The sequence below is a fragment of the Telmatherina bonti genome (assembly GCF_933228915.1).
Source record: "Telmatherina bonti genome assembly, chromosome: 6".
In the NCBI taxonomy this organism is placed as follows: Eukaryota; Metazoa; Chordata; class Actinopteri; order Atheriniformes; family Telmatherinidae; genus Telmatherina; species Telmatherina bonti.
Genome location: NC_136624.1, coordinates 25,907,612 through 25,935,496, shown reverse-complemented (window position 1 = coordinate 25,935,496; position 27,885 = coordinate 25,907,612). Strand labels below are relative to the sequence as shown.

Below are 27,885 nucleotides of genomic sequence, written 5' to 3'. Positions count from 1 at the left end.
GGGGGAAAAAAAGCTTAATGAGAAAGCACACAGAGATAGAAATAAAAATCTCAACCCAACAAAAGTGTCTATTTATTTCTGGTTTCTGAACTGAGAGTGAAAAGCATGATGCTAGGTGAGAAGTTCAATGTGCAGTAAGGAAAAGAGAAATGTGTGTGTGTGTGTGTGTGTGTGTGTGTGTGTGTGTGTGTGTGTGTGTGTGTGTGTGTGTGTGTGTGTGTGTGTGTGTGAGTGTTGGGGGGGGGGGGGGGGGGGGTGGAGCTGGGAACACAGGTGACTATGGACTGTCTGTCTAGGATGATCTCAGAGGAAGCACTTCTTCAGGATGTACATGCCTATGAGCAGTTTGCCAGTGACGATGTTGACAGAGTCAACTCACGGGTAAACCTGACTGCAGTGCAGAGAAGCAGTTGGTATCATCTGTTTGTGTTTGGCCAAGTCCTCAGAGGGAAAAAGTGAATGAACCGCATGCAACGTTAAAAACAGAAGGAGGCGGTGGCAACATTCTGAAAACCAGCATGAGAAATCTCTTTCAAGAAAACGAGTACATGCAAAGCAATTCTTTGTACGTTATCTAGCATGAAAGGAAATAAAAGAAAATTGGCAAAAATCCCAAAACACATTTTCTTGTGAGTAGTCCTGATAAAGCAAGAAGTTTGAAGATTTTAAAAAAAATCGCAGTGAGACTTTTCTTGTAACTAAGCTGTCAGTCGCTATGTATCAAACCCATTAGATAGTCAGACTCAGGGCAGGTGTTCTCCTGAGACCCCTGCCTTTTCCACACTGTGGCTAACTGGTACTTGCCAGGTCTGAAGTCATCTAAAAATGCTTACGACCAAGGACAAACAAAGGTTTAATCTGTTGCTGTGTCACTAGAAGCTGCAGAGCAGATGGAAAAATCGTCATGCTGACAAAACAAAGTGTTAAAAAAAATTTGCTTTGTAGGTACTGTGGGTGACAGGAAATAACTTAGTGTGGGCTAGTTCTCTCTGCAGAAAACAAGACCACAACCTGAAATAAACAGAAATAAAAGAAAGGGCTTTTGAGGATTCTCACAATTTAAAGAGAAAACTAGTGATTTCCCTATCAAACAACCAAACTTGGTCATGAATGAGCATGAGATAGTGCATGCAAGGGTAAAGTGGTGACTGCAAACTAAAATCAATATGTTTGGCTACACGTCAGGATTTCTTCTTTTCAGATTGGCATTTTGTTCAGAACATCTCCAACTACATCATGATTAATATAACTCTGTTCTGCCCTCCTTCCTTCAGTGAGGTGACTGAAAAAGGGTTACCTTCTGCATTGCCACAAACATTACAGCATTAGTAGGCAGTTATTACCATCTGTACCATGTGACTATGAAAGGCTGTCACAAAGGTGCCTAGATTAGATTGGGACTTTGGCTCTGGTCCAGCACAGGAGAGAGCAGAGTATTAACACTGAAATATTTGTTTGCATGTGCTTCTGAGACAAAGACAGAATAAAAAAAAACCAGAAGATGTAAGAGGAGTGCATTGCCAAAGCTATTAACATAGCCAGTTAACTCTTAGCTAAAAGGAAAACAAATAATTAGTGGCTCAAAATATAAGACCATAAATAGATTGGATGACATATTATCAGCTGTATTGCTATGAACATTCATTATCTACAAAATCTTCAACTTAAAGGGATCTAATATTTGCATTTAAAAGCCAGTTTTAATCCGATTAAAAACATCTCTGTTCAATCAAGAGGGAAAAACATTAGCAGAATATATTATAACCATACAATTAAAGAATCAACAGCCTGCACCACTGAACACCATGAATGAAGCAGAGTAGCATTAACAGCACTAAGAACTGACATGATTTTTTTTCCCCCCACAGTGACATTTTCACAATGACAGTAGCACTGATGGGAAAAATAAAATCCACTGCAATGAAATTAAAGCAATATGTTATATACAGCAAGAGTGGCAGAAGGTCAGCTTCATGGAAATCGTAGGGAGGGAAGAGTAACAAGTAGAGCTTGGGGGAAAAAATCACAAGTATTAATGAGAAAATTCAAGGTACATCCCCTGACTTTATTACTGGGAAATTGACTGTGGTTGTAACCTTGTCACAACACCGGCTGCCACAAGGAGACCCTCTTTGCGGCGTTTGGAAATTTAATTTCTTTGAATTAATCAGGATTCATTATTGATGCTTTGATCTTGGAGCTGGCGGAAGTAGCCTCTGTAGCTCTTTGTTGTGCTGTGGGTGATACCACCAATACTGGAAATGAAAGGACGGAACCACAGTCCAGGTGTCTATATAATCAGCCATTGAAAGGTAAGGCTGTGGTAGTCAGACTTTGAACATGCTGGAGATGGTCCGTCAGATGGTGTCTTATTAATTCTATGAAATGAAACCCAAGAGATGCAAGTGAAGTAGAAAAAACTGTTTATTGCAGTATTTATGATGCACGAAATTCAAAAGACCAGAATGCCAATAACAATAAACTTCTATTACCAATAAAGACCAAAATAGATGCAGTTACAAGGACAACAGAGAGAAGACATATGAGTCAACGTGATCAAGTGTGAGTCAAGATCAAGCAGAGACTGCTCTGATCTGATTTGGTTGGCATTTCCTTTCCATCCCACATCTTGTACAACATTAACAGCATCAAAATGTAATCTGCATGATAACAAACCAAAATTTTCTCTATTCTCTTAACACTGACTGATGGATCAAACAATAAGTTGTCTTCTTAGACCAGTTAGCTGCTTCCGTTTTTTGGGGATTGGGCAGCAGCCTGCAGGGTCCTCCGAGCCATCTCCAGGGCTCCTTCCTGGGTCTTGTTCCCGCCAATAAAGCCCCCGGCGTGGACGAAGATGCAGCCCTTAATCCCACTGAGCTCCGACAGTGCCTCATCTCGTACACCGCGCCACTCTTCCGGCAGCGACAGCCTGGGACAGGAGACAGAAGGGTAAGTTGGCTGACAGATGGACACAACATGGTCAGCAGCTCAATTCCTGTTGACATATTTTTGCAAAACACACTTTGTTTTCATTGGCACAAAATATAACTTTTGGAAAACAAAGTCTGGAGCCAAATATTATATAAATTAAAGGGGGGGACGAAAATAAGAGTAAAAAGTAAAGCTGTAAGAATAAATTCACTTATGGAAACAAGCAGATATCTTTAGCTAATAACTGAACAAGCCACTTTCTCAGCAAAACACCATAAATCAGCTGGCAGTATACTCTTTAGTGTGAAAAATGGGTTTGTTTACTGTGAAATAAAATTCAAAATGAACTTTAAATTTTACACTGTACAAGAAATAAGCAGTGTGATTGTAACTAAGATCCAGGAAACTATTATATCAAATTCAATTGGTTCATATTTAATTAGAATTTTTTTTTTAAAAAGTATAACAATAGACAATCATTACTTACTGCATCATAAGCCCAATTTAAAAAAAAAAAAAATCAAAATAATTTTTTTTTTATTTGTACACAACAGAAAACTTTAAATTATTCTTCTGATTTCAAAATATCTGACCAGAAAAACATAAAATATGAGGCTGATGTCAAAAACAAGCTGCAGAAATCACTGCACCGAGCACCACAATCCTCAGAAACAGCAACCAGAGCAATACGAGTCAGTTTTATACTTCTTTGCCAATGTGGAAAATTACAAGTTGGCTAAGTGGGGGAAAAGCTTTACTGTGGCAGTGAAGTCAACAGGCAATCTTACAAAGATTGGCTTTGTAGGGGTTTATGAGCTGACCTCAACAAAGATTCTCTGGATAATGTGTGCAGAGGCTGACAATTCATAAAAATGTGGAGCAGCTCATTTACCACCTACTGCATGCAACACACCCCTCTGTCAACAAGAGCAAGCCAGATCATTTAAAACATATTACCGGTTTTCTTAAGTGTGTGCGCACATGCATGTCATTCTTGCTTTGATGGGGTTATATTACCTCTCTCATTTTAGTCTAGTCCTCTTCACAGTATTTTGTTGAGCAAAGCTTCACTCTGATTTAATTCAAGTCATCACATATTGCTCTTATCTTACACTTTGACTGCCACTGAAAAGGGCTTTAAATGTGTAAAAAGAAATGCTTAAACACACCTACAGCTTGTCATATAGGTAAAAAAAAATTTTTTTTAAGTGAATTACAGAGATGCGTGATAAAACTTGTCATTAAGAAAATGCCATACATGTTCTGCATCTCAAGCAACATGCTTACTTTATAAAATAGAATGAAAATGAAGTGATATTTAGCTCAAATGGTTGACAAGGTTACCCAATACACAGAGGCTATAGATCCTCTATGCCAGCGGCCCCGGTTTGAATCCTGGTCTTGGGCTATTTGCTGTGCAGCTTCCCCAGCTGCCTCTGACCTCCTTTTCTGTCAACTCACTGTGTATTAAAGGCCACTACAGACTTAAAAAAATTAGCAGTTTGGTTAAAATGCTTGCATATGCATGTTCACCAAACACGGTTACTCTCTACGTTATTATCTCAGGACTTTAAAATCTCGCACCCATTAAGACTGTCACCTGACAACCTGGAGTGAGGAGCACGGCAAATCTGCTATATAATCCCTGTTAAAGAATCAACCAATCGATCGCTTCACAGTGTGGTTAGAAAACAAGCTTAGAGGAAAGGTCAATATGGCTGGTAATGAGGAAAGAATTGGGAGGGGCTGCTGCTGTCGTGGCTGATCAGGAACTTCACATTGTAGATGACCATTCTGTAAATGAGACCTCAATTAGCTAATTGAGGTCTTATGGAAAGAGCCCTCCTAGAACTTAGCAGACAGAGGTAATGGAAAGAAGTGCTAAATAAATGATCACCATTTTTATATTATTAATCGTCATCAACGTGTTACTTTCCTGCTCGTATATTAGAAACAGAAAATCCTCGGTTAAGTTTATCATTATTTTTAAAATTGCATGTGATTAGTAACATGCAGAACTTCTGGTCTGCTTTTATCCTTGAGGTGGTAAAAAATGAGAAAAAAAAAACAACGTACATATGAAATAATTATCTCCATATATTTGGACAGCAACACATATTTACCTGATACTCTATCTTTAGTCATAAAATAATTATACTGACAGATTACAGCTCTTATGTCCCAGACCCTCCTTTTAAAGAATTAAACATAATGAACATGTAGGGGCTGCTTCTCCAACATAAAATGGTCTGGACTTCCACAAAAGTTAAAGCTGGGTAGTTAATCTTGTTCAAACATTTTTTTTTTTACTCTGGATGAAGTGGTTCCTTGTCCTGATAGTAGTCTATACATTTTTAAATCATGAACAATAAGAAATATAGTTAGACCCCCCAGTTTACTGTAAATCTGTAAAAACTCTGACCAATCAAAACGTTCGGGCCAAATTGAAGTTGCTCATTTTTTATATTTCGTAAGCTTCCTAATGGCTGATAAAATGCAGGAAGGATTTCTCAGACCTGGCTCGGTTTATTTGCCTCCTCCTGCTAAACAGCTGAGAAAGATAAAGTCGTTGGTGGAAGAAGCTGCGGACTAGAAAAGCACTCGGAGAGCGCAAACCTCCGCCATGGTATCTAAAAAATTCCTGATTCCAAACGGTGATCCGGATCCCCACCAAAATGAAATCAGTTCATCCATGTCACATTTCTAACAACTCGCAAAAATTTCAATGAAATCCATCCATAACTTTGAGTTATCTTGAATACAAACAGATAAGTGCTGGTAAAAACATAACTTCCTTGGCAGAAGCAAGAAAAAAGCCTTGGATCACGCAAGGAGCAAAACCAAAGGGGGAGGAACCAAGACAGGGTGCTACATGAGCTAAACCAGCTTTAACAGTAGGTCTAATGCATGATTTTCTACGTCTTAATGATCGAGAAAAATTCCTTTGCAAGATCCAGCCAAGTTACCAGCACTCACCAGTAGAAAGATAAACCAATAACTGAATTTATTATAATCACAACATTTCACAACAGCAACTAGAGAGGACTCTCAACAAAACACAAAACTATCCTAAGCCTCTAAATAAAGGATTAGACTAAGCATGTTTAAAGCTGGAGCAATTCTGGGGCAGCAAGAGATAAAACTAAGATTAACCGGTAATACAATGTCGGTGGGACAAAAACACAAAAAAGGCTTAAATCTGAAGCATCATCTAATAAAAACCCAGAGGCCGTGTGATGCATGAGCAAGCATACTGTAGCTTCAAATAGCACTGTGTGTCTGGTGCTCAATGATACTGTGAGAGATAGATACATTCTGTAGTGTACAGGCCAGGGTTTAACCATCCACTCACTTTAGTCAAATGCCACCAGGTTGCAACACAGAGCTGTCAGTTCGGAGGGTCCCAATAACCCAAAACATACTGAGAGCTCCTGAAAAAGAAAGTTCTACGCATCAAAAGCTGTATTTCTAAAACTCGTCTTCCATCGGAACTCCCTTACATTACAGCTTAGCATAGCATCTATACATTAGGACAGAAGGCATTTTATTTTGGAAACTTGGATATGTTTTGGAACACAGCTAAATATAACAAAAATGTATACAGTGAGGAAAATTAGTATATGATCACTATGCAATATTACGAATTCTACCACTTAGAAATGATGGAGAGCTCTGGAATCTTTATCATGGGTTCATTTCCATTATGAGACAGAATCTATAAAAAATAAAAAAAAAATAAAAAAAAAACACTAATCCGGAAATCCATTTGTATGATTTTTAAATATTTTACTTGAATCTTATTGCTGGAAATAGAGAAAAGTAAAAAGAATTTAAAAAATTGCATAATTTGACTATTTCCAAAGAGAAATTACATGAAAATATATTGATTAAATCATTTCCTTCAATGAAAACCAAGAGATGCAAACTACTTTTTTATGTAAGATTTCATTACAGTTCTAAAACATGTTATAAATGGTTTCTTTAGTTTCATAACACTGAATATAGTTGGATTTCTGGACTTCTCAGTTCTCTGGTAACAGGCAAGGGTGACAGATATCAGGACTGCTTTCTGATTTTCATTTGCCAGATTATCACTAAAAAAGTGTAAGAGGGGAAATAAGAGAAATAAAATACAAAAAAAAAAAAAAAAAATCAGAAGACCCACATCAGTGTGACAGCTGACAGCAGACATAGTTTCAGATATAGCCCAAATTTCTTGTTTATGTTCTGTCGCGTTAAGCCTATGATATTATTCTACAAACAAGGACTCTTTTCACTCCCTTCTTCATTCTCCCAGCTCACATTTCCTTAGCAATGTGACGCAGATAAAAATAGACCTCTTTCCCCCCAGGTGCAGTAGCAGGGACACAGGCGATAACAACTCCCCTTTTGCAGAGTTGGCAAAAGCCAACTGGGAAGATGCGGGCCACCCAGAGAAAGAGCCATCTGGAGCTATGCATGGTTTTTTTTTCTTTTTTGTTTCTTTAGAATATCCATCACAAGCTATTGTTCTCATTTAGCACCGCATCAACCAGCAGGCTTGCATTAAATGCAATCTTTGAGGTACTCTGTGACCACAAACAGATGCCTGCGTTTGTAGTTGAAACGTGGTGCCGCCTGATGAGATTCTGCAGCGGTGTGGAAAAAAAGTCTAGCAGAGGGATGAGATGAGGAAAGGGTGGAAGGTGAGATATGGCAGGGGGCAGATGAGGGAGAGGATGACGCGTTCAGGAATGAAAGAAACTAGGACTATCTGGATAACAGCAAGATGGACAGGAAAAGTAATGAAATAAGGTCAGAGGTAGAAATGTTAGGCATAAGAGGGGAAAAAAATACATTAATTGGAAAGCTAGCGAAAAGAGCTCATGGAAAGAGGTGAAAATAGAAGGTAGCTGACACCCACAAATCATACCTGGAATGAACCATATATTCCACTGTCTTCCTGTGTCTGTGGACATGCTGTGCTTAAGAGGTCTTCTACTGCTCTTAAGAAGCCCACAATCAGTAATGAGACCCTTCATTCCAACTCTGTTTTCATGCTTTTGATGGGTTTCATTTTACTGAGCAGCAATCATTCAATGTACACTTAAAAATCATAACTCTTCAATCCCAATCGCCCTCGCTGTTTATTCTGTAGATCCTACTTTGTCAACTGCTAATGCAAAGCTCACATCCCTGACGACAACTAAACCGCTTCTTGAATAAAAAAAAAATATTTTTGCTGTATGATGATTATTTTAATAAAATACACAAATCTGAAAAAAATTCTTCATATAGTTAGTATCAAAGTAATACTGAGGAAGCCTTTGGCTAAAGATTTCTATATTATGTAGAGCATATGCAACATTGTCCGTTATGTCCAGCAGCAGTTACATGAACAATAATATCCGAGAGCAAGTAGCTCAGAGAGAAATAACATTTAGAGCTTGATGAAGATATAGTCCAGTTGAAAATCATTATTCCTTACATATTTAAATGTGTTGAGAACAAAATAAGAGAAGAATGAGAAACAGAAATCAATTAGTTAACCCATGGATTCTGGATTCAGAATAATGCTCAAAATAAAAGTGGAATGATCATATCACACTTTGACCCAACTTCTGTGGAAATTCTTTAAAACAATTCAAAATGATGTTCTTAACGAGAATGTATGAACTCCCAACAAGGTCTTGGCATATTCCAGAGGGATGTCCTCCCAGAGCTGGAGCAGGGCATTAGTCAACTCCTGGATGGTCTGTGGTGCACAGTGGTGGTAGTGGATTGAATGAAACATGATGTCCCAGAGGTTAATTGGATTCAGGGCTGGTCAAAGAGCAAGCCAGTCTATGGCATCAATACTTTCATCACACAGGAACTGCTGGTATACTGGCCTGTCTCCTGGTAGCTCCACCATGCACTTGACTCTGCTAGGGGACAGCAGACCTTCTTGCCACACTGCACGTTGATGTACCAACCTGGATAAGCCGCACTACCTGAGCAACTTCTGTGGATTGCAGACACCATCTCATGTTATTGCTAGTGGTGAGGGAACTGGCAAAATGCAAACATGGCCAAAAATCAGCCGGAAAGTACCATGTAGACAAAGAAGCAGTGTATCACCACCACCTACAGGACCATTCCTTGACAGGGACTGTCTTCCTAATTGCTTCTTGTTTCCACCCGTTGTCTTTTCCATTTGTTCAACCACGGGCGAAATTGATTCTCAATCGGTGTTACTTCCTAAGTGGACAGAACTGGACAAACTGATATTCCAGAAGTGTGATAGACTTTGAGTGACATGGTAAGAATTATATGTTTCCTTCATTTTATTTTTTTTAATCAGTGTTTTAAAAAATGGTGTTAAAATGTTATAAATTGTTGCAGTTCCTGTGGTTATTTTTCAAGAATGAAAAAAAAAAAGTGACTCCATGATCTGATCTGTTTTTCCACAGAATTTTAACACAAGACAAAGGATGTCAGACAACAATGTACAATCTAATTTTATCATGACAAAAGGCCCATTTAATATTTTCTACAGAACCGAATGGCCCTGGCTGCACTGTTAGCACTGTGGCCTCACAGCCAGGAGGTCGCTGGTTTGATCCTCAGCCAGGGCAAGGTTTGGTCAGTGGCCTTTCTATGTAGAGTTTTGCATGTTCTCCCAGTGTATGCATGGGTTCTCTCCAGGTACTCCGGATACGCTCTAGCTTCCCCACGACCCTGAATTGGACTGAGCGGTTGGGAAAATGAATGAATGAAGGATGAATGGCCCTGCCTGCTTTGGAGATTTTATAATGAATACATACTTCGGATTTGAGTAGTTTATGTACATGAGTGACATAAGCGTGATGGAAAATAAGGACAAAGTATGGTGTATTAAGTTTGCTATGAGTCATACTGGTAAGACTGGGGCACAAGTGGACATCAAAACAGCTGAGTCTCATAAACTTATTAATTGAACACTAATAACCTTTTCCTCCCTCATTCTTCACAGTATTATCTGCTGTCATTTTCACAAATCTCCTTAATGAATCCAAATCACTCTTATCAGGTATTATGAGGTTTACCTTTAAACATGGTCAACTGATGAAGGACAAAGAAAAAAAAAAGTCTTACCATTCTGTGCCGTCTGAACACTACAATTTATTGTTGAACCAAATTAATTTTCTCAGACTTCCAACTTAAAAACATGATAAGCAGCATTAAATATTAAATGCTAATTAAACTTCCCTGATAAACGACAAGAACACATTCCTGGCCCTGTCACAGAGTTAAAATGTGTTTTTGTCTTTTTATTCACAAACAGTCTTTGACCGAGTACAGACACTGACTGCAGGGAGCAGATAGATAAAATTTTCATTTTAGCTTTTATACAATTAACTTTAATTAAATACAGCTGATGAAATCGGCTACTGGTGAAGCTTATTATTTTAACCAGCAACAGACTGCTAAAACAATACATGAATAGAAGTTTAATAGATTATGTTCTGACAGTTTCTAATTAAAGATCAAAGTGAAATAAAATATAAACAGCACAGGCAGTGCAAGGGAACACTGAGAGGTACTAATTGTAATAAAAGATACTTTATTAAGAGATCCAGGCTGAGTGTAGAAAATATTTCCATGTTCATCATTTTTAATAATGTGGGGCATATTAAAACATTTAAGGCAACAATGTGACAACAGCCCAGATGCAGAGCTCTGGTGAGAACGCTGACAAGCTTATTAAAGCAGCTTTGTAGGTTGGACTTTCCAGGTAAATAATTCCCCTCCAGAGGTAAGTAGCACAAGTAACATCATCTGACAAATACACACAGGACTTTGTATGTCTTCGGTCTTATAAAGCACAATGCTACTGAGCGTAAATTAAGTTTTCTAAACATAGATGATGCACCTTTCGTTGGAGTTGCAGGATTGAAGATTTAAAGCGTTTTTACTGCTAAGACATGTAGAAATGCCTGAAAAGAAAATAGCAGGGGTTGCTGTGCATGGTATGGAGGGCAGATGTATGAATGAGGAGGAGTATATGCTTTACCATACTTTGTGAGCAGGACAGCTTTATTGCAAGCATAAAAAGAAGGAAAATGCAAAAATGTGTTCAGTGAGGGAGTAATCGTACTGATTGTTTTGATTCAGTAAATAACAGCTATAGATTTTTCTTTTAACAGGTTTTAATTAAAGACAGTTTTTTTATATAATTACTGTCTAAATTTGTTTAATATTTTTATTTCTGTTTGTAATTGTTGTGAAGCTCAAATTTTTATGTTTTTTTTTTTTTTTTAAAGGTGCTTTATAAATAAACTACTGACTCTCTTGCTAAATGATAAAGTTTCAAACAAACATGCCTAAATTATGTCAATTTTGCACTAGGGTTTGTTTTATTTTGTTTGTAAAACAAAAACAATATTTATTAATAATCTACCTTTCCATAACAGACGTAGAGAAGATTTATTTTATAGAACATTTTGGTGCAGAAACTGAATTCTCTTAGCTCCTTTAAGAAGCAACGTCTGCTCTGTCTCTTCTAGAAGATGGCCGCTGCGTTACATTTCCAGTCCAGTTTGTTGTCTCGCTGAACTTCCAGTTACATTTTCTACAGCTGCAGCTAATTCAGAACTCTGCTGCCAGAGTCCCCACTAATACTAAGAGAGTGAACATCTGTCAGACTCTGAGGTCTTTACACTGGCTGCCAGTCTATCAGAGGATAGACTTTAAAGTTCTGGTACTGGTCTATAAAGCTCTGAATGGTTTAAGACCATATTACATTAGAGACCTCTTGTCCAGTATGAACCTACCAGATCCTTCATGTCATCTGGATCTGGTCTTTTATCAGTTCTCAGTCAGAATGAGACATGGAGAAGCTACTCAGCTTCTGTGCTTCACACATCTGGAACAAACTCCCAGAAAGCCTCAGATCAGCAGAAACAATCAGTTTATTTAAATCCAGTACTTTTTATTTGAAATTATTTTAAGTTTATTTTAAGTCCAAAATCTCCATGTTTCTTTTAAACTGAAATTTAACATGATTTTAATAGTTTCTATCTGTTATTTCCCTTTCCTTGCTTTTTTTGTTTAAATTGAGCTTCATATTTTGTTGTGTTTTAATGTTTCTGTAAAGCAATTTAATTGCCCTGGTGTTGAATTGTGCTCTAAAAAGAAACTTTACTTGCTTTGCTTGTCTTCTTCTACCTCTTTTCCCAGGATGTAAATAGTGCTTTGTTTACTCCTTTTCCTCTTCCTGAAGTCAACAACATTCTATTCTGTTTAGTTTGTGTTCAAGATGAGGAGTATGTTACCACACCATCACACAAATGAACTGACCAATACTCTGTACAAGGCTTCTTGTCCATCACTGGTACATCCCACATCTGCAGTCATCAGAGTATTTCTGCCGATGGTAGAAGAGTTGTGCTGGAGTCTGAGATGTACAGTGTGAAGAGAAATGGTGAGAGTACAGTCCCTTGCGGTGCTCTTGTGCTGCTGATCACCATCTCAAATGCACATCCTCACAAACACTCATAAACTGGGGTCTGTTTTTTAGTCAGTCATAAATTTAGGCATTTGTTAAGGTGTCCATCAAGAATTAATTGAGCTTCTGACATAACAGGACAGGCTGAATTGTATTAAAAGCACTTGGGGAAAAAACATGATCCTTAAAGCACTCTCTGATTTGTTCAGGTGAGACTGGTAATTTGCTAATTATATTCGCTTTTGTAGCTCTTCCTGCGGTTAAATACTTGTCTGTTGTCATGACAACTTTTAACAGTCTTGAAAGAGTTTAACGTAAGCACAGAAATCATTTAGGCAGCCCAACCTTTGAACCAGCATGAAAAAATCATGGGGGAAAAAATGGAACAACAGTGAATGTCTTGGGGGGGGGAAAAAAGTTGTATCTAAATAAACCAGCACAGTCAGCCATACAACTGTTTGCAGCCACCATGCGGTGCGTTGTAGAGTAGAATGACATGAAAAAGATGAATAAAAATATGAAAGGGGCATTAAATTACTTTCCTTTTAAGAGTCAAGGATTAACAGTCATCAAGCCATCAAAATGTCCTACTATATGTCCAACTGACTATGACTTTGTTGTAAGTGGAAACTACTAAGTAACCTGCATACTTTCCATTGAAAAGCATCTTACTGTAATATCAACTTACACTGAAGCTGAAAAGATGCTATTATGAATGATTGCAATGTCAAATGGAAAGAGTGTGTTACAGGTCTACGCATACACGGTGGGAAGTGCAAAGCATCAAAGTAACATCCAGGATAATTTCAGGGTGCAACATTTCCCAAAAGGACATTGTCTTGCACCGAGATGAGCAGTGTTATTAATTCTCACAGTCAGTGGCTGATTGGTGTCAATAGTTCATTCTACAAAAATAAAATATAATTAATTTTTTTAATAATGCAATACTTTTTATTGCTTTTTTTTAAATTATTTATTCCAAGAAAGGCATTCAGACTACAATCTGATAATCATCATTTCTGCTTTGGCCAAGGAAAATATTCATTTCTGTTTAATCTCAGCAAATTTGCACAGCAAAACCTTTAATGTGATTATTCCTGTCATTTCAAAATCAAATGAGACTTTGAGAGGTCTAAATCACATTCCCATCCGGAGAAGCATGCGAGTAGATAATACTGCCCTATGTAAATAAAGTCCCTTCATCGAAGAGACTATTGTTCAACGAAGCATGGATTGCACATTTATTAATATTCATGAAAATCTTTAACATGTAAGTAGAAGCTGTAAATAAGAGCGTCTGTCAAACTGGCAGCGTGTCAGCTAGGTTCGTTTGAAGCACTGGGTCCAATTAACAGCAGGAAGACAATAAAGAAACACCTGACTGAGGAGAGTGTGCATGGAAAAAAAAGGACTCAGGTGGCTTTATGGAGGTGTTAGGTGTGTTTACATCTTCAGCTCCTTAGAGAGCTATGTGAGAGCAAAACTGCAGCATTGACTAAAGTATCGCCTTCATTCGCCAAACAAGTTTTTCTATCCATGTAGCAGCTTATCGTCTCACTGGAAAGCACGTCCGCTCTTCACAAGCAGCTGTCAAACGGTCCAGTAAGCATGAAAGTTAAATCATACGCCAGGGTTCATCTCTGCCACCAGAGCTCAATGCGATTCAACACATGTGGAAAACTCAGAAGGTGTGCCTGTCAACGTATTTTCCACTGTTTAAAACAGAATTGTTTAGGGAAATTTCCTACATAACCTGTACCATCACAAGCAGTACTCCGTAGTCCGGGAACCGCCTTAAAAGCCTTCACAACAACTTTTAAAAGATCCATGCTGGAAAAAGTTGTATTTGTAACTTCTGTATTACAATTACTGATTTTAAAAAAAAATCCCACCTGTTTTGAAAAGTGTGGAGTCCAGCAGGGACACATTGGATCCTCCACTGTCCATTCTGGTCTGGGTAAAGGACAAACTTGATGGGAGTTTCAACCTGGAGTTCCTTCTCCAAGGCGAACAAATGCTCCTTCCAGGGACACCCACCTTGAGAGAACAACACCACCTCCCCACTGGGATCCACCTGGAAATACAAAGAATAGACACATATAGGGAAGAAACCTTCAAATGTAGAAGCACAGCAACAAAAAGTGTCTGTAATTTTATATTACTTTAATAAAATGAATATAATACCAGTAGTACATTTTAAAATCTAACAGTAGTTACATATTTTGTGATGAACTCTGAAAACATAAGTAAACCTGACATGTAAAATGTAGGTAAAAATGCATCTAAATAATTTCAAGATTTGTAATAAATTAATCTTGATTATTCACATTTTAATTGCATTGCAATATTTCTCCCAATATTTTTTAGTTCAATGGATTTTATGGGGTAAATTAATCAAATTATAGACACAGACACTAATATTGTAAACTCAGGCTCTAGTAATGCCTGGAAAAATACATTTAATCTTAAAACTGTAAAAATTAAATAGAAAATATCTCTGTCCAAAACTGAAGAGGCCTAAAGTTACATTAATTTGATGTCTGTCTAAAAACTATAAATTTGTTGCCTGTCAAGACTGAAAAGTGCTTTGCGATGAACATTGTAGTCAAATATTGTCCAGTCATTAAAATTCCAGCTCATTGGATGAAGCAAAGATCATAGTTTGCAGGAAATCCTCACCTGTCTGCCATGTGGAATTAAACTATGGCTTTTGTTTTTTAAAGGGCCTTTACATAAGAACCAACAGCTGCTGATAAACTGTAAAAACAGTAAAACAAAAACTGAACGAATGAATTGTCCCGTCACCTGATGTCTCTGCTTGACCGCTTCCTCCACAACCACACGAGCTGGCAGCCAGGAGGACTTGTAGAAATCTAAACGGTCCAGAAACTCCTCCCCAACCATCTTCAATGCCTTTCTGAAACCCTCCTGGTGATAAAACGCAAGCACATACATGCATATTTTGTCATACAGAGAAAGCTTGCATAATACATCATATTAAAAATTTTAAAAAGTAGCTTTTGACAGCTGATTGGACATCAAATGTCAATTTGAGGGGAAAAGAATAAAAACACCTCAATGAACTTTACAAACCCCTGTGCAGTTCAAAATCTTTTTTATCGTTTATGTCTTTTGTCTGTGTAAAAAAATGTGTGCGTCTAAATTCCACTAAACTGATGTGATGAGACTGGGTACCAGAAAAAACAATGAGGTGAAAAAGTCTTGTCTAACCATTTCCCCCGTGGTCCTCAAAGCCCCGCTTCATCAGCTAACTGTCATATTTTGCACAAAGGCCTGGTATGACTTCAGTTTCTATTGGCATCATGAGGAGAAACGCAAGAGAGCAAGACAAAGAAAGCTTGAGATGTAGACAGAAAAAAAAGGTACAAACACATTCACACACACAATACATTGTACAGAAGTCTAATCTGTATGCATCTGAATGAGGAGGCTGCAGTGGCCCTGGGTTTTAACAGTCATGGGTGGAGGAGATGAAAATCCATTAGATTTTTTCAATTATTACAAAAAGCCACTGTTGAGAGTTCAAAAGGTCAGCCTACCATAAATCAGTCTCAGTTTCTATAGCTCATAGATGCCTTGCCTAAAGCATTAGTTGGTGTGGAAATTGAAGGAAAATGGAAGGACATGAATAACAATCACATGAGCTGAGATGTGGGGAAAAGATAAATATTAATAAACAAACAAAAGGAAAGAATTTTCCCCGGACAAGTAGTTGACAAATATAAGTACCTGCAATACATGGTGGGCTGCAGGGATCTTATGAAAGGGCCTAAAAGGTTATTTTCAGAAAAGACATTCCTGATATCCAATAATGAGACATAAAGACACACACTGTCGTTTCTCAACTACTGTTTTTACTCCAAACCTCCGACAGGAACTGTACTGCACTTGCTTTGAAAGCCACAACCTTCTCCATCCTCATCATTTCAATACAGCTCGTTTCATTAGGTGTAGCAATCATGAGATGCGATTTCTATTAAACAGAAATGTGTGGAAAAGTTGGAAAAAAAAACTTTCTCATGTGTGGAAAAGCTGTCAAATATAAAAGTGAGAAAATAAAAGGGTCTTCTGGCAGCACAAGCTAGCACAAGCCAGATTTTATAAAGATGATACATGGCCTTTCACTGTGTTTTCAAAGCAGTTTAACAGAATACATCTAACTCTATATGTTTGACTTTTATACAAGATGTTTATTCAAAAAAGGAATCTCAGAGGAATGTGATGACATCAACATGGGCTTTAGGCAATTATGACAGGCACTTTTTTTCCATGTCATTAAGTAAAAGACAGATTAATCAAATATTTTGAGCAAAATCTAATTTAGCTGCAAGTTGTTTAGAATTAAGATCTGAAGTATGCTCAGTTCAGCTGTTATTTTGTTTCTCTATGCCTTGTTGTGGCAAAAAAAAATTAGCTTTGGTGGGGTGTAATAATAACTCAGAATACATATGTAAATCCCCTGTATTAACTATAAAAAAAAACTAAATTAAGAAAAAGAAACAAATGTGGATGTTGTAGATGTGCTTGGGTTTTAATCCTGGGAATATTTGCTTCAGTACTAAAACTTAAGCTTGTAGCACAAAGCTACGTGACTCTCTAACGTGGTGCTTCATGCCATTATCTTAATCTAGTAATTACATTTATAGCACGTGATGTACTGCATCGTGAGTCACACTGTAGAAATCCAGACATTAATAACTAAATACTATTAATAAACTAAAAACAAATAAGTTAAAAAGAATGAGTAAATAAATATATTCAGTAATCTAATATCATGTCCTGCAATACAGTATATCAAGAGCAATCTGTGTGCTTCTGCATGTGTTGGTAAATGGTATAGGCACGCTCACATGTGCTCACCTCAGTATCCTGGCTCTCGCTGTTCCAGCGAGGATTTAGATGTGAGACACGTGCGCTCAGCGTGGTAGAGACGGCGTATCGAGCCTCTCCCTCATACTGTGAGATGCCATTGTCTACAGCATCCACTTCTTCCACAAAGTTCTCATACAGCTGCACGCAATAGAAAGATAACCATATTTCAGTGGTAATTAGGAGCCTGTGATGCCACAAGAACTAACTATTTGCAATCTTGTCTGACATGCAGTCAGTGTCTGAGCCAGTTGAGCAATAAGAGCAGATTTGTGTATTGAAATTACAGTATGAGGTAAATACAAGAAGAATAAAAAACACAAAAAGTAGCAGCATATTTAAAGCTGAAGGGTCAACTTCTCAGTAAATCAGAAGTTCAATCACAAAAAAGCTGACATTTTTTCAAGCTTGCAAGAGGAAATAAGCTTTGGGGCAAAAATAGAGCTTCATTTCGTCTGATCTGGCAGAGGACAAAACATGCTAAATCTGAAATTAAAAGAAGCCCCAGCTACAAGTAAAAGGATTACTCTGGCTCTTGAACAAGCTGACACATCAAACAGCCAAAGATGACACGGGTTAACAACGCTAATATTTATGTTGACTTGAGGTTTGACTGGCTTAAAATTCATGCCAAGACTTCCTTTTGACTGAGCTTTCCTTAAAACCATTAAACAGTTTTAATCATCACACTACTGCCAACTGTCTTATGCAGATACATTATAGGAAATAAAACTATAAATCAGATATATTCTGCATTTCTTCTAAATTTACTGTTGTTTTATTTTATTTCTTTTTAATGACAGTTTATTTGCTGGTACATTTGTATGCATAAGATCTAGGTGTACTTAATTCAAATTAGTTACCTCCCCAATTTGCCCATAATCCAATAGAGTGTTAAGGTTCTGGTAATTAGTGGAGACAAAAGTTCATTTTCATATAAATGTAAAATGTTTGCAATGGAATGTTTGTTTGGTGAATAAAACCCAGTCTGTGGTAATCCACCCGCAGCAATAAATCCATTCACCTTGTCATAAAGCACCTCGAGCTGCCTGTCACCTTCCTTCAGCTGTGTCAGCTGAGCCAGGAGTTGACGACCAAAGTGTAGGTAGACCAGACCGGCAGAACTGAGCTTTGTCACCCACGGTTTCTCTGGACACAGGCTGTTAAAGCTCTCTGCAAAAGACCTGGTGAGAAGGAAGACAACCTGTTAGATTAATGCAACAAACCCATAAATAGCTTTTCATGACTTGGACAGCAAGACAGAAAGAGATCATTTGAAACAGTCAGCATTCCTCACCCACATAAAATGTTTGTCAGTGTGGCATGTTCAATATATTTGAGTTATGATTCCTACTTTCCTTGTCTGCTAATTTAATATTTCTTTTTCTTTTAAATAGCAAGTTGTAGCACAGCCAGAAAAATCGAAAGATGTCCAAGGAGGCAACTTCTCCATGACCTAACAGCCTAAAATATTAGAGAACATCAGTAAATTAGATCATTACAGAGGCTAGCAGTTGCCAAGTCTTTGGCGTTTTGGGTGCACAAATAAACCTGTCCCTAAATGAACTAATACATCCATAAATGTGGTTATGAGACCAAAAAGTTGTAAATATGATGACCATGGTAAAATATCCATCCATAACGAATGATATCAATCACGCTAATTACCTTTTTTTTCTTCCCTTGACAGCTTTTATTATGATTTCATGATGTAAAGCAGGGTTGCTGAAGTCCACTCCTTAAGAGCTGCTTCCCTGCAACTTTTATTGCATCCCTTCTCCAACACACCTGAATCAAATGGCCAAATTAGCTTATGCACGTGCCATTAGCTCTGCAAAGGTTTGGTTATGAACATTTCACTTGATTTAGGCCAGGGTCTGCACAATAAAACATTGGTGATTTGTTCTTTAAATACTCCAATATATTTTCACTCAATAACTGACTCCAACAATAAAATGCTACATTTACTTGGAGTGTTTCAATATCAATATTGAAGCACTCATTAATGTTCATTTTCTCAGGCATGCCTGTAAGCATGAGCACACAGCAAACAGCAGAAACGTGATTGGTTGAGTGGGGTCCAGAATTAATCCTCTGCTGGTTATTTAATGCAGTTGTTATAAGCATTGTTGGGCTACAGCACAGCTGATACAGACCACCAAATGGATCAGTGGCAAGACAGGGAAGTAGGGGGTAATCACAGCCATTAAAGGGCTAATTAGTTAAGATCTGGCATTTCTATGCTGATAATCAAGAAATAGAAGTTAAAGAGAGGAAAAATCTCCAACTGAAATGGGAAATGTTGAGCACATTTCCTTTGGTCAAAGATAAGTGATTATATGTATTTCTGTCAAATTAGAGGCAGTAACATTTACAAACAATCATAACACAAAATCAGAAGATAAAGGCAAAAAGTTGGAGATATTAATGCAGGAGAACTAGTAATAAATAAAAAAAAAACAGGCAAAAATATAATAACATATATATTCATAATATATATATATATATTTGCATGAGCAAACTGTATTATTTAAACGCAGATCGCTATAATCATATGAGGAAATGACCCAACTGAACGCCATTAGCAGAATTATGCTTCATGAATCCACTCAAGTACTTGCAAAACAAAATAAATCATGTTTCTTGCTCCTGGGAATGATGACATTGTGGAGTGACATTGCTTTTTTTTTTTTTTTTTTTTTTAACAAATTTTGCTTTCTTGAGTTTTTTTTTTTGTTTTTTTAAAGGTAACACTAACTAAAGCGACAAAAACCTTGTGTGTAAATCGTATGTAAACCATATCTGATAGTGTGAAAAAACTTTTTGTGTTAAATGTTTTTGAAGCTTTTCAGTCATTATCAGCATTGGCGTTTATAAACCAGCCGCAAAAATAAAACCAGAACTTCCTTTGTGCTGCTAGAACAGCTTTTACCTGGTATAATACTTCTTTCCTACCTGACACCCGGCTACTGACAGTACAAACCACTGGGTTATGAGGATTGTTGTGAGGAGCCTCTGTGTACTGGTCAGTGGGGAAGTCAGTGGTAGGGTCAAGGCTTTGTTATGTTCCTTGAAGCACATTACAGACTTTTTTTATGTTTTCGGTGAAGCCATCATGGTTGGGCTAGTAGCACAGAAGTATGCCATTTGTATTTAACAATATTTCACTGAAGTATCAGTCAGAGCAATATGCATGCGCATACCACGACCCAAAAGGCTTGCAGCGGGATATTGCATTTTAACAAGATGACTGCTTCATACTTTTTACCAATTTACAATTTAATTCTAAATTTCAGAATTAATTTCAAATAACTGTGCCCATATTTTATTTTTATTACTATTAATAATTTGGGAAACATTTCTACTGCTTCAACTACTTGAAATAATTTTCTTCTATGCTTAAAACATATTTAGTTTTGCTGTATCTTTCATAGTTTCTCAGATTAGACGTTGTTTCATGTCACAAACGCATTTTTCCCCCCATTTTGCTTTGTACATAAAACCCCAGCAACTAACAACAAGATCCAGCTAAAGGAAAATTTTCCTGACATGTTTAATTCCCTAACAGCAAAGGCAATCCTTACGAAAAGCATATTAAACATCTGTCATGTTGAAAAAAACATCCTGAATTATTACTGGTTTATGAAAATCTTACTCCTCACTAAGACTGATATTTCTTAACATATGGTTAAATTAAAAAAAAAGAAAAAAAAAAGAAAAGAAAGAAATGTGATTTGACCTAATGTTCATTAATATTTTTCTAATTAGCAGTGTGTCAAAACAAGAAATATACAATTCACTCATCTCCCAGCTGGCTTGCTACTGGTCTGATGGGGACTTACATGCTTATGATGGATCTGGTCTCAGCTCAACATTCTGGACAAACACGTTTATTCTCTTGCAGAGACAAGTCAACATTATACTGCTTACTTGCCGTATCTCTTAAAAGCAGAAGGCAGCTTTTCTGTTTACTTTTCACAGCAATAATAACTACAAACAAGGGAACCAGCAGTGACCAACTGCACGCAGGTAACAAGATCATCTGAGGTGGGTTCCAAACTTACTATCAGACTCTTAAAAACAAAGACTGCGTCTTTCATGAAATGATGGAAAACATATTTCATTTTATTTCCATGCAGCTTTCAACTTCATCTGTTTAATTGCTCTTGCCAGCTCCTTCTTTAACTTCTTCCAGCATCCAATCCACTTTTTTAAATCTCAACTATCAGCACATGTGAGTGACAGCCACATTCCCTGGTGGCCCCTGATGGTGCTGTGGCAGCCTGTGCGCCTCGTGAACAAGCGGCAGGGGGGCGTCCAGTTGAAGGAGTGCTAATTATCTCTAACAGCCTGCTAGGAGGCAAGTCCTGACATATCTTTATCATCCTGGTCATAAAAGCCATTTCTGATTATCATTAGGACATTAAGCTGGAATAGGCTGCTTATTCAACGTGGTGAGATGTTTGCAGAGCAACCAATTGGAAAACGTTCTTGAGATCTTTAAGCAGAGAAGAAAATCATGGAGAAATGAAGGATTCATGCTGTCAGGGAATTTCAATACTGTTAGAACAAAAGCCACAAGGATATTTGCTTCGTCATTACTGAACACTAGTTATGAAAATATCTAATGATAGTATCTCAAGATAACAAGACTTCAACACTATTTATATTATAATTATGTTACAGCAATAATTATCCAGGTTTAATAGCAGAGATTAATTAGTGTCTGGCTCAAAGACGTGGCATACTGGCACCTCTTAATGGAATGAGCCTGTTTATAATATTAAGTTCCACCTATGTCTGGACGTTATGTCAAAATGTCTGACCTGCAAGTGGCCAGTTGTGCGATTCTGTAATGATTCAAACTTACTCGAACAACAATGCAAACATCAGCTGAAACATCTCAGGATCTACTAAGTTAGTGTTAACAGGTCAGTAACATGACTAGATATCAGTGTTTGAATTTGATTCACTAGTGTTTGAGCAGGGAAATATCCAAATGCGGCCAAATACTTTAAGAACAGTAACAATAATATAACAATGACCATCAGATTTTTGCTTCACACTTGCTACACGGCAATATTGTTATAATAAAATCTGGTCCTCGAGCGTTGGTGTCCCGCAAGTATTTGATGTTTCCCTACAGCAACAAGAGACTTGTGTGATACTTGGCAACAAACTGTGGAGATCAAGTTTATGTGAATCACGTGTTGCAGTTGAGAAACATTCGATACCTGCAGGATACTGTCCCTCGAGGACCGGATCTGGAAATTCCTGATTAAGAGAATGTGGAATATCTCCAGCCACAGTATAAAACCAAACAGTAACACTAAATGGGTGTTTAAAACTGAATCTGTGGCAGAATTTAAAAGAAAAATGAAAAAGCAGCCAACACAGACTAAATAAAAAAATAAATAAATAAACACAGTTAATGAACACATCTCGTCCAATAAATGTGAAAATATGCAAATAATTCCAGAACAAAAATGCTGCCTTCTCTGGGCTTCAGCTTATTTATAACAAACTATTGTGAACAAACTGTTCTGGGGTCTGATTAATCAAAATAAAGTTGTACATGACATGATCAGCATGTTTGACAGACCCACAGATGCTTTGACATGCATACTTTCCATCATGAACTGGAAAATACAATGCAAGCCCAAAGCTGTTGAGCAGCTGAAATCCCAAATCAAGTGAGTTGCTGACGTCAATTTCAAAAAGCATGAGAAAATGATTTTCCCCAATTAACAGAATTTCTCTGTTTCAAATTTGAAAATTTTGACAAAGTAAAGTTTTCAATTAAATTTAAAGTTAAATTATCTTAAAATCTAAAATAACTTCAATTTTATATGACGTCTACTACCACTCTGAAACATAGGATTACTGCAAACTGTCACTTTCAGCTGGCAATGTTCAGTATTACGGAAGAACTGTGAGAAATCATCAATTGTCCTAAGGCTGATTTATCTCTCCAGAAATTTAACCATCCTTATACCTGCTTTGTAATACCTGCAGATGGCTGAAATGAGTCCCAGATGACACTAAGCAGGAGGCATTGAACATCCTAGATAGGATGCCAGATCTTGTATTTTTTGAGCCAACATTTACACCTTCAGCCAAAAGGTGAAAAGTGGGAGGAACAGAAGCGCTCCAAAGCATCTCCATAAGCACGTGGATGACACAGCTGCCTTACTACTTAGTAATAGGTCTACTTTTAATAATATTCATTAAAAAATAACGCAATATGGTGTACCATTCTTTTACGCCTGTCCTGTCATGACAGAAGAATGATGGTCTGGCTGTAGCATTGTGCAAAACAAATTTAATTTGCCAAGAGGAGCCTTCTGAATATAGGGCTCCCATTGAATCTTAAATGTTATTATTTAATGTTATTTTATTTTATCATTTCTTTCTTTTAAAACATATTTCTTAATAGAATGAGCTGGAGTGAAAACAGAAGAGAGCGGTGTACCATTTTAAAATTAAATGATTGTGAAGAATCCTTTTAAAAATTCCTGTGTCCACAAGTCCTTCCAGATTATTCCCTAAATTTAATAGAATTTAAACTAATCTAAGACCCAAGCTAAAAAAAAAATTATATATATATACACACTACTCACAAAAAGTTAGGGATATTTGGCTTTCAGGTGAAATTTATGGAAAATGCAATATGTTCATGCTACAGTGATATAATATCATAAAAGTAAGACATTTAAGTAGAAGGATGCACTACTGATTTCCTCATCTCAAAAAATTCATTCAACACAAAAGGTCACAACAATGGTAGTTACACCACAAAAAAAAATTTGAACGTCTCAGTATCTCGTCATGTGCCCTTGAGCATCAATTACAGCTTGACAACGACGTCTCATGCTGTTCACAAGGCAACTTATTGCCTGCTGAGGCATGGCATCCCACTCTTCTTGAAGGGCAGCCCTCAGGTCATTGAGGTTCTGGGGTGCAGGGTTTCGAGCCTCTACACGACGGCTCAGCGGATCCCACAGGTTTTCAATGGGATTCAGGTCTGGAGAGAGTGCAGGCCATTCCATCTGAGGTACACCAGTCTCCAACAGCCGTTCCCTGATGATGCGGCCTCAATGAGCAGGAGCATTGTCGTCCATGAAGATGAAATTAGGCCTGTGCTGTTCATGTAGGGGCACAATCACTGGATTAATGATGTTATTCAGGTAGTATGGGCTTGTCACTGTACCATTCACAAAGTGTAGGGCAGTTCTGTACCAAGTGGACACCCCTGCCCACACTGTAACACCGCCACCACCAAAAGCTCGCCTGGTGACAACAGTGGCTGATGCATAGCGCTCTCCCTGACGTCTCCAACATCGTTGCCGGCCATCATTTCTGCTCAGTGTGAATCGACTTTCATCAGAGAACAGCACTGAGGCCCACTGGTTCCTCGTCCAGCGTAAATGCTCCCTGGCCCATGCAAGACGATGATGCCTGTGCCTGGTGGTGTGGTCAGGTACCCGTGCAGGTCGTCTAGCACGCAGACCACACTGATGGAAACGGTTTCGAATGGTCTGACGTGACACTTGGGTGCCTCTCACCTCTCTTAAACGTGCCTGTAGTTGAGTGGCATTCATCATCCGGTTTTTTCAGGGCAGTGTTCACAATGTAGCGGTCATCAGCACGGGATGTGGCCAAAGGACGTCCACTTCTAGGCCTTTCTGTGACTCTTCCAGTCTCTCGATATCTCTGTTGCAACCTGCTGATGACACTCTGTGACACTCCAAGCTCAGTGGCCACTTCTGTCTGAGAACGTCCTGTTTGAAGCATCGCAATGGCAAGGGACTGTTGTTCCATTGTTAGGTGTCGTCTTGGTCTCATGATGTCAAAATGTGAACAGCATGATGAGGACAACTGTTTAAACACCAGCTCTAATTGAACCAGGACATTTATTGGTCAATTCAAGGATCACACACCTGCTGTGATTTTTGCCGTTAAGCTCCTTGTTAGAGAACAGCAACTTGTGCAAAATTTATTGAAACATTTAACAGTTGGACATGTGCATTTAAAAGCTTAGAGAAGATCACATTAAGTTCACCTGTACAGGTTTGAATGCATTTTAGGCTTGTTGTGAAATTTCACCCAAAAGCTGAATATCCCTAACTTTTTGTGAATAGTGTGTATATATATATATATATATATATATATATATGCACAACTTGTTTGTTTAGAGCTTTATGTACGTCTCGTTGTATATTTTAAGTTCAAAGGATAGAGAAATAAGCAAGAATTTAGAAAAGAAAGCCCTTAATATTTAGTTATTTTGAGGTAGACTCTGTACGGTCTGTGGTTGCTCCTGCTGTTATGTTGGGTTAGGAGCTACCACTCCTCCCCTCTCATTAACCTACGTCATCATTCAGTCCTTAGCAGGGAAGCTAACGCATATTTACCCTCGGTCATTTCCGCCAATGTAAACATGTAGCCGCTTTGTCATTCTAACGGTTTTAGTTTTTCTTTGGCAAGTTTTCCGGTGTCCGAATAGCGATGGCCGTCCTACAGGGAATATGTTTTTTTAGAAACAGAGCGGCGTTGTATTAGCTCGGTCCCTAGCTAACACAAAAGCTAACTAACTATAAACAATTATTACATTTTTGCATAAAGTTGCCATCAAACACATAAGCAGGTAAACAAGCAAATACATAGCCTCTTTGGTAGGGGTAATAAATCTGCAAAACATTTACCACAGCAGCTCAGAAACAGTAAGAGATTAATTTACCTGTCTTGATTTTACATTATTTAACAAATATTTTGAAAAAAATAAGACAGTAACAGTCTTATTTTCTTCTAGACAGATTAATACCAGATTTGTACCTCTGATGATGGTCATAGCGATGCCTCTTTGGGTTAAACTCCCCTCCAACGTCCACAACAACATCACATTCGGCCAAGAGTGCTGGGTCCCTGGTCCGAACGATCTCAGCATTCTACAGAAAGAAGAGGAAGATACATGCAGACCCATCATTCTCTTCATAAATGTATAATCTGCATACATTACTTTTTGCTTTGATTATTTTGAATAGACATCATATTTTTAAAAAATAAAACAATTTAAAAAAATAAATAAATAACATCATATGATTGTAGCCATAATTAGACTGATGAAGGTCTAATATTAAAGCTCACGTTGTCATTTCATGGCACTGAAGAGTTGAAAGTATTTTGAGTTTCATGACAATTAAGGTCCGCCATGTCATGCTGACCGTACAAACAACATCCAAAATCATATATTCTTGGTTTATGAGTTTGTCAGTTTCTCCTTCTGGTTAGAGACAAAAGGTAGACCTATTGGGTGAGGCGCAACTAATACTAATACAGACAAACATCTTAATGTAACAACATAGTTATTGTTATAGTTACATAGTAATTACTTAGTGCTGTAAGATTTTGACTGTCATATGAAACAAATTTGCAAATAGTTTATTCACTGAATTTAATGTGACCATTGTGGGTAATGCTTAGAACACTGAGCTGACTCTTGATTATATCATTATATTTCTATATAGTTTTCTGCTTTAGAAGGTTTGATGTAATCGAGTTTTCTTGTGGTGTTTAATGGTTTGGTCACAAGGTTGTACGTTGGTCATAAATGTCAAATTGACTTTCTTAGTCAAGAACTTAATCAAACACTATAATTATCGACTTAATCAACACAAAGGTTTTTGAGCAAGTGACTTAGACAATAGACCATTATCTTAGTTATATACTTCTGAAATTGCACGTAGCAAAAGTTAATTAATAATTATGCCAATTTAGAGACAATGACATTTAATCATAAACATGATTGGGAGATTTATTCATCTGTACAGCAGCACCACCGCTCGGTATAAAATAGCATGACATAGGAGTCTTTGTAGAACAGCTGCTTTTAATATTATTATTATTATTATTATTATTATTATTATTATTATTTATTTATTTATTTTTAAATAGCGCAGGAGTCTGCAATAAAGTTCAACACTTCCCTTTAAACCATTTCCCTTGTATTTAATACTGACCGTATATTCTGGTAACTGACGGAGGAAAAAACAAGCCAGGACCTCGTCGCAGTGAAAGGTTCCGTTGTGTGTCCCAATCTTTTTAATAGTCATGTTTTCAGTGCAGACCCTCTTGGGTTGACTTGACATGTATCGTGGTTCTGCGCGAGTAAAGTCCACAGGAAGTGAAGAACAGCAGCTAGTCCGTAAATGTAACTGCCGTGATGTACTTACAGGTTTGCTGGTGGCAAATGAAGACAATACTTTTGAAAATCTAAGTGCAACAATACGTGCACGCGACATTCACCCCGCGAGAATTGTATAAGTGGAGGAACGATTTGGCCGCCGGACCGGATATGGTGCGCGACTTTGTGAACCGGGTTTGTCAAAGACATGTCTTTTCTAGATTTAACTGTAATACACTTTTAATAAATCACAGAACTTTTGATAGCAAAACATCGTTAGCCTGAATGAAATGAAAGGGCTCATTGAACATACCTTTGCAAGAATGTATTTTTTGTTATTTTAAAGAGTGTGACAGCAGAGGGCGCTGCATACCTTAACACTAAACATATACAGGTTGTCTTTATGGGCACAAAGTTTAGAGCATTTTAC

The 27,885-nt window shown here is 37.6% G+C and overlaps 1 protein-coding gene across 1 annotated transcript; it reads right to left on the bottom strand.

Annotated features, from left to right (window-relative positions):
• Nucleotides 1–2,406: 2,406 nt before the first annotated feature.
• On the bottom strand, nucleotides 2,407–27,600 carry myg1 (myg1 exonuclease). Its single transcript, XM_079241543.1, has 7 exons — nucleotides 27,292–27,600; nucleotides 26,108–26,220; nucleotides 18,297–18,456; nucleotides 17,264–17,413; nucleotides 15,188–15,310; nucleotides 14,275–14,456; nucleotides 2,407–2,932 (listed from the first exon to the last, which is right to left on the bottom strand). The coding sequence occupies exons 1-7, from the start codon at nucleotides 27,571–27,573 to the stop codon at nucleotides 2,743–2,745; spliced, it is 1,200 nt and encodes a 399-aa protein (XP_079097669.1). The 5' UTR covers nucleotides 27,574–27,600; the 3' UTR covers nucleotides 2,407–2,742.
• Between the last annotated feature and the right edge of the window lie 285 nt (nucleotides 27,601–27,885).

Bases quoted from the DNA above. Each gene is read 5' to 3' on its own strand.
- myg1 (XM_079241543.1), bottom strand. From the start codon at position 27,573: ATGTCGCGTGCACGTATTGTTGCACTTAGATTTTCAAAAGTATTGTCT. The intron at 15,311-17,263 runs GTGAGCACATGT...TTTTATCACCAG, and splicing joins GCGAGAGCCAGGATACTGAG to GAGGGTTTCAGAAAGGCATT. The intron at 14,457-15,187 runs GTGACGGGACAA...TTGTATTTCCAG, and splicing joins CGGTCAAGCAGAGACATCAG to GTGGATCCCAGTGGGGAGGT.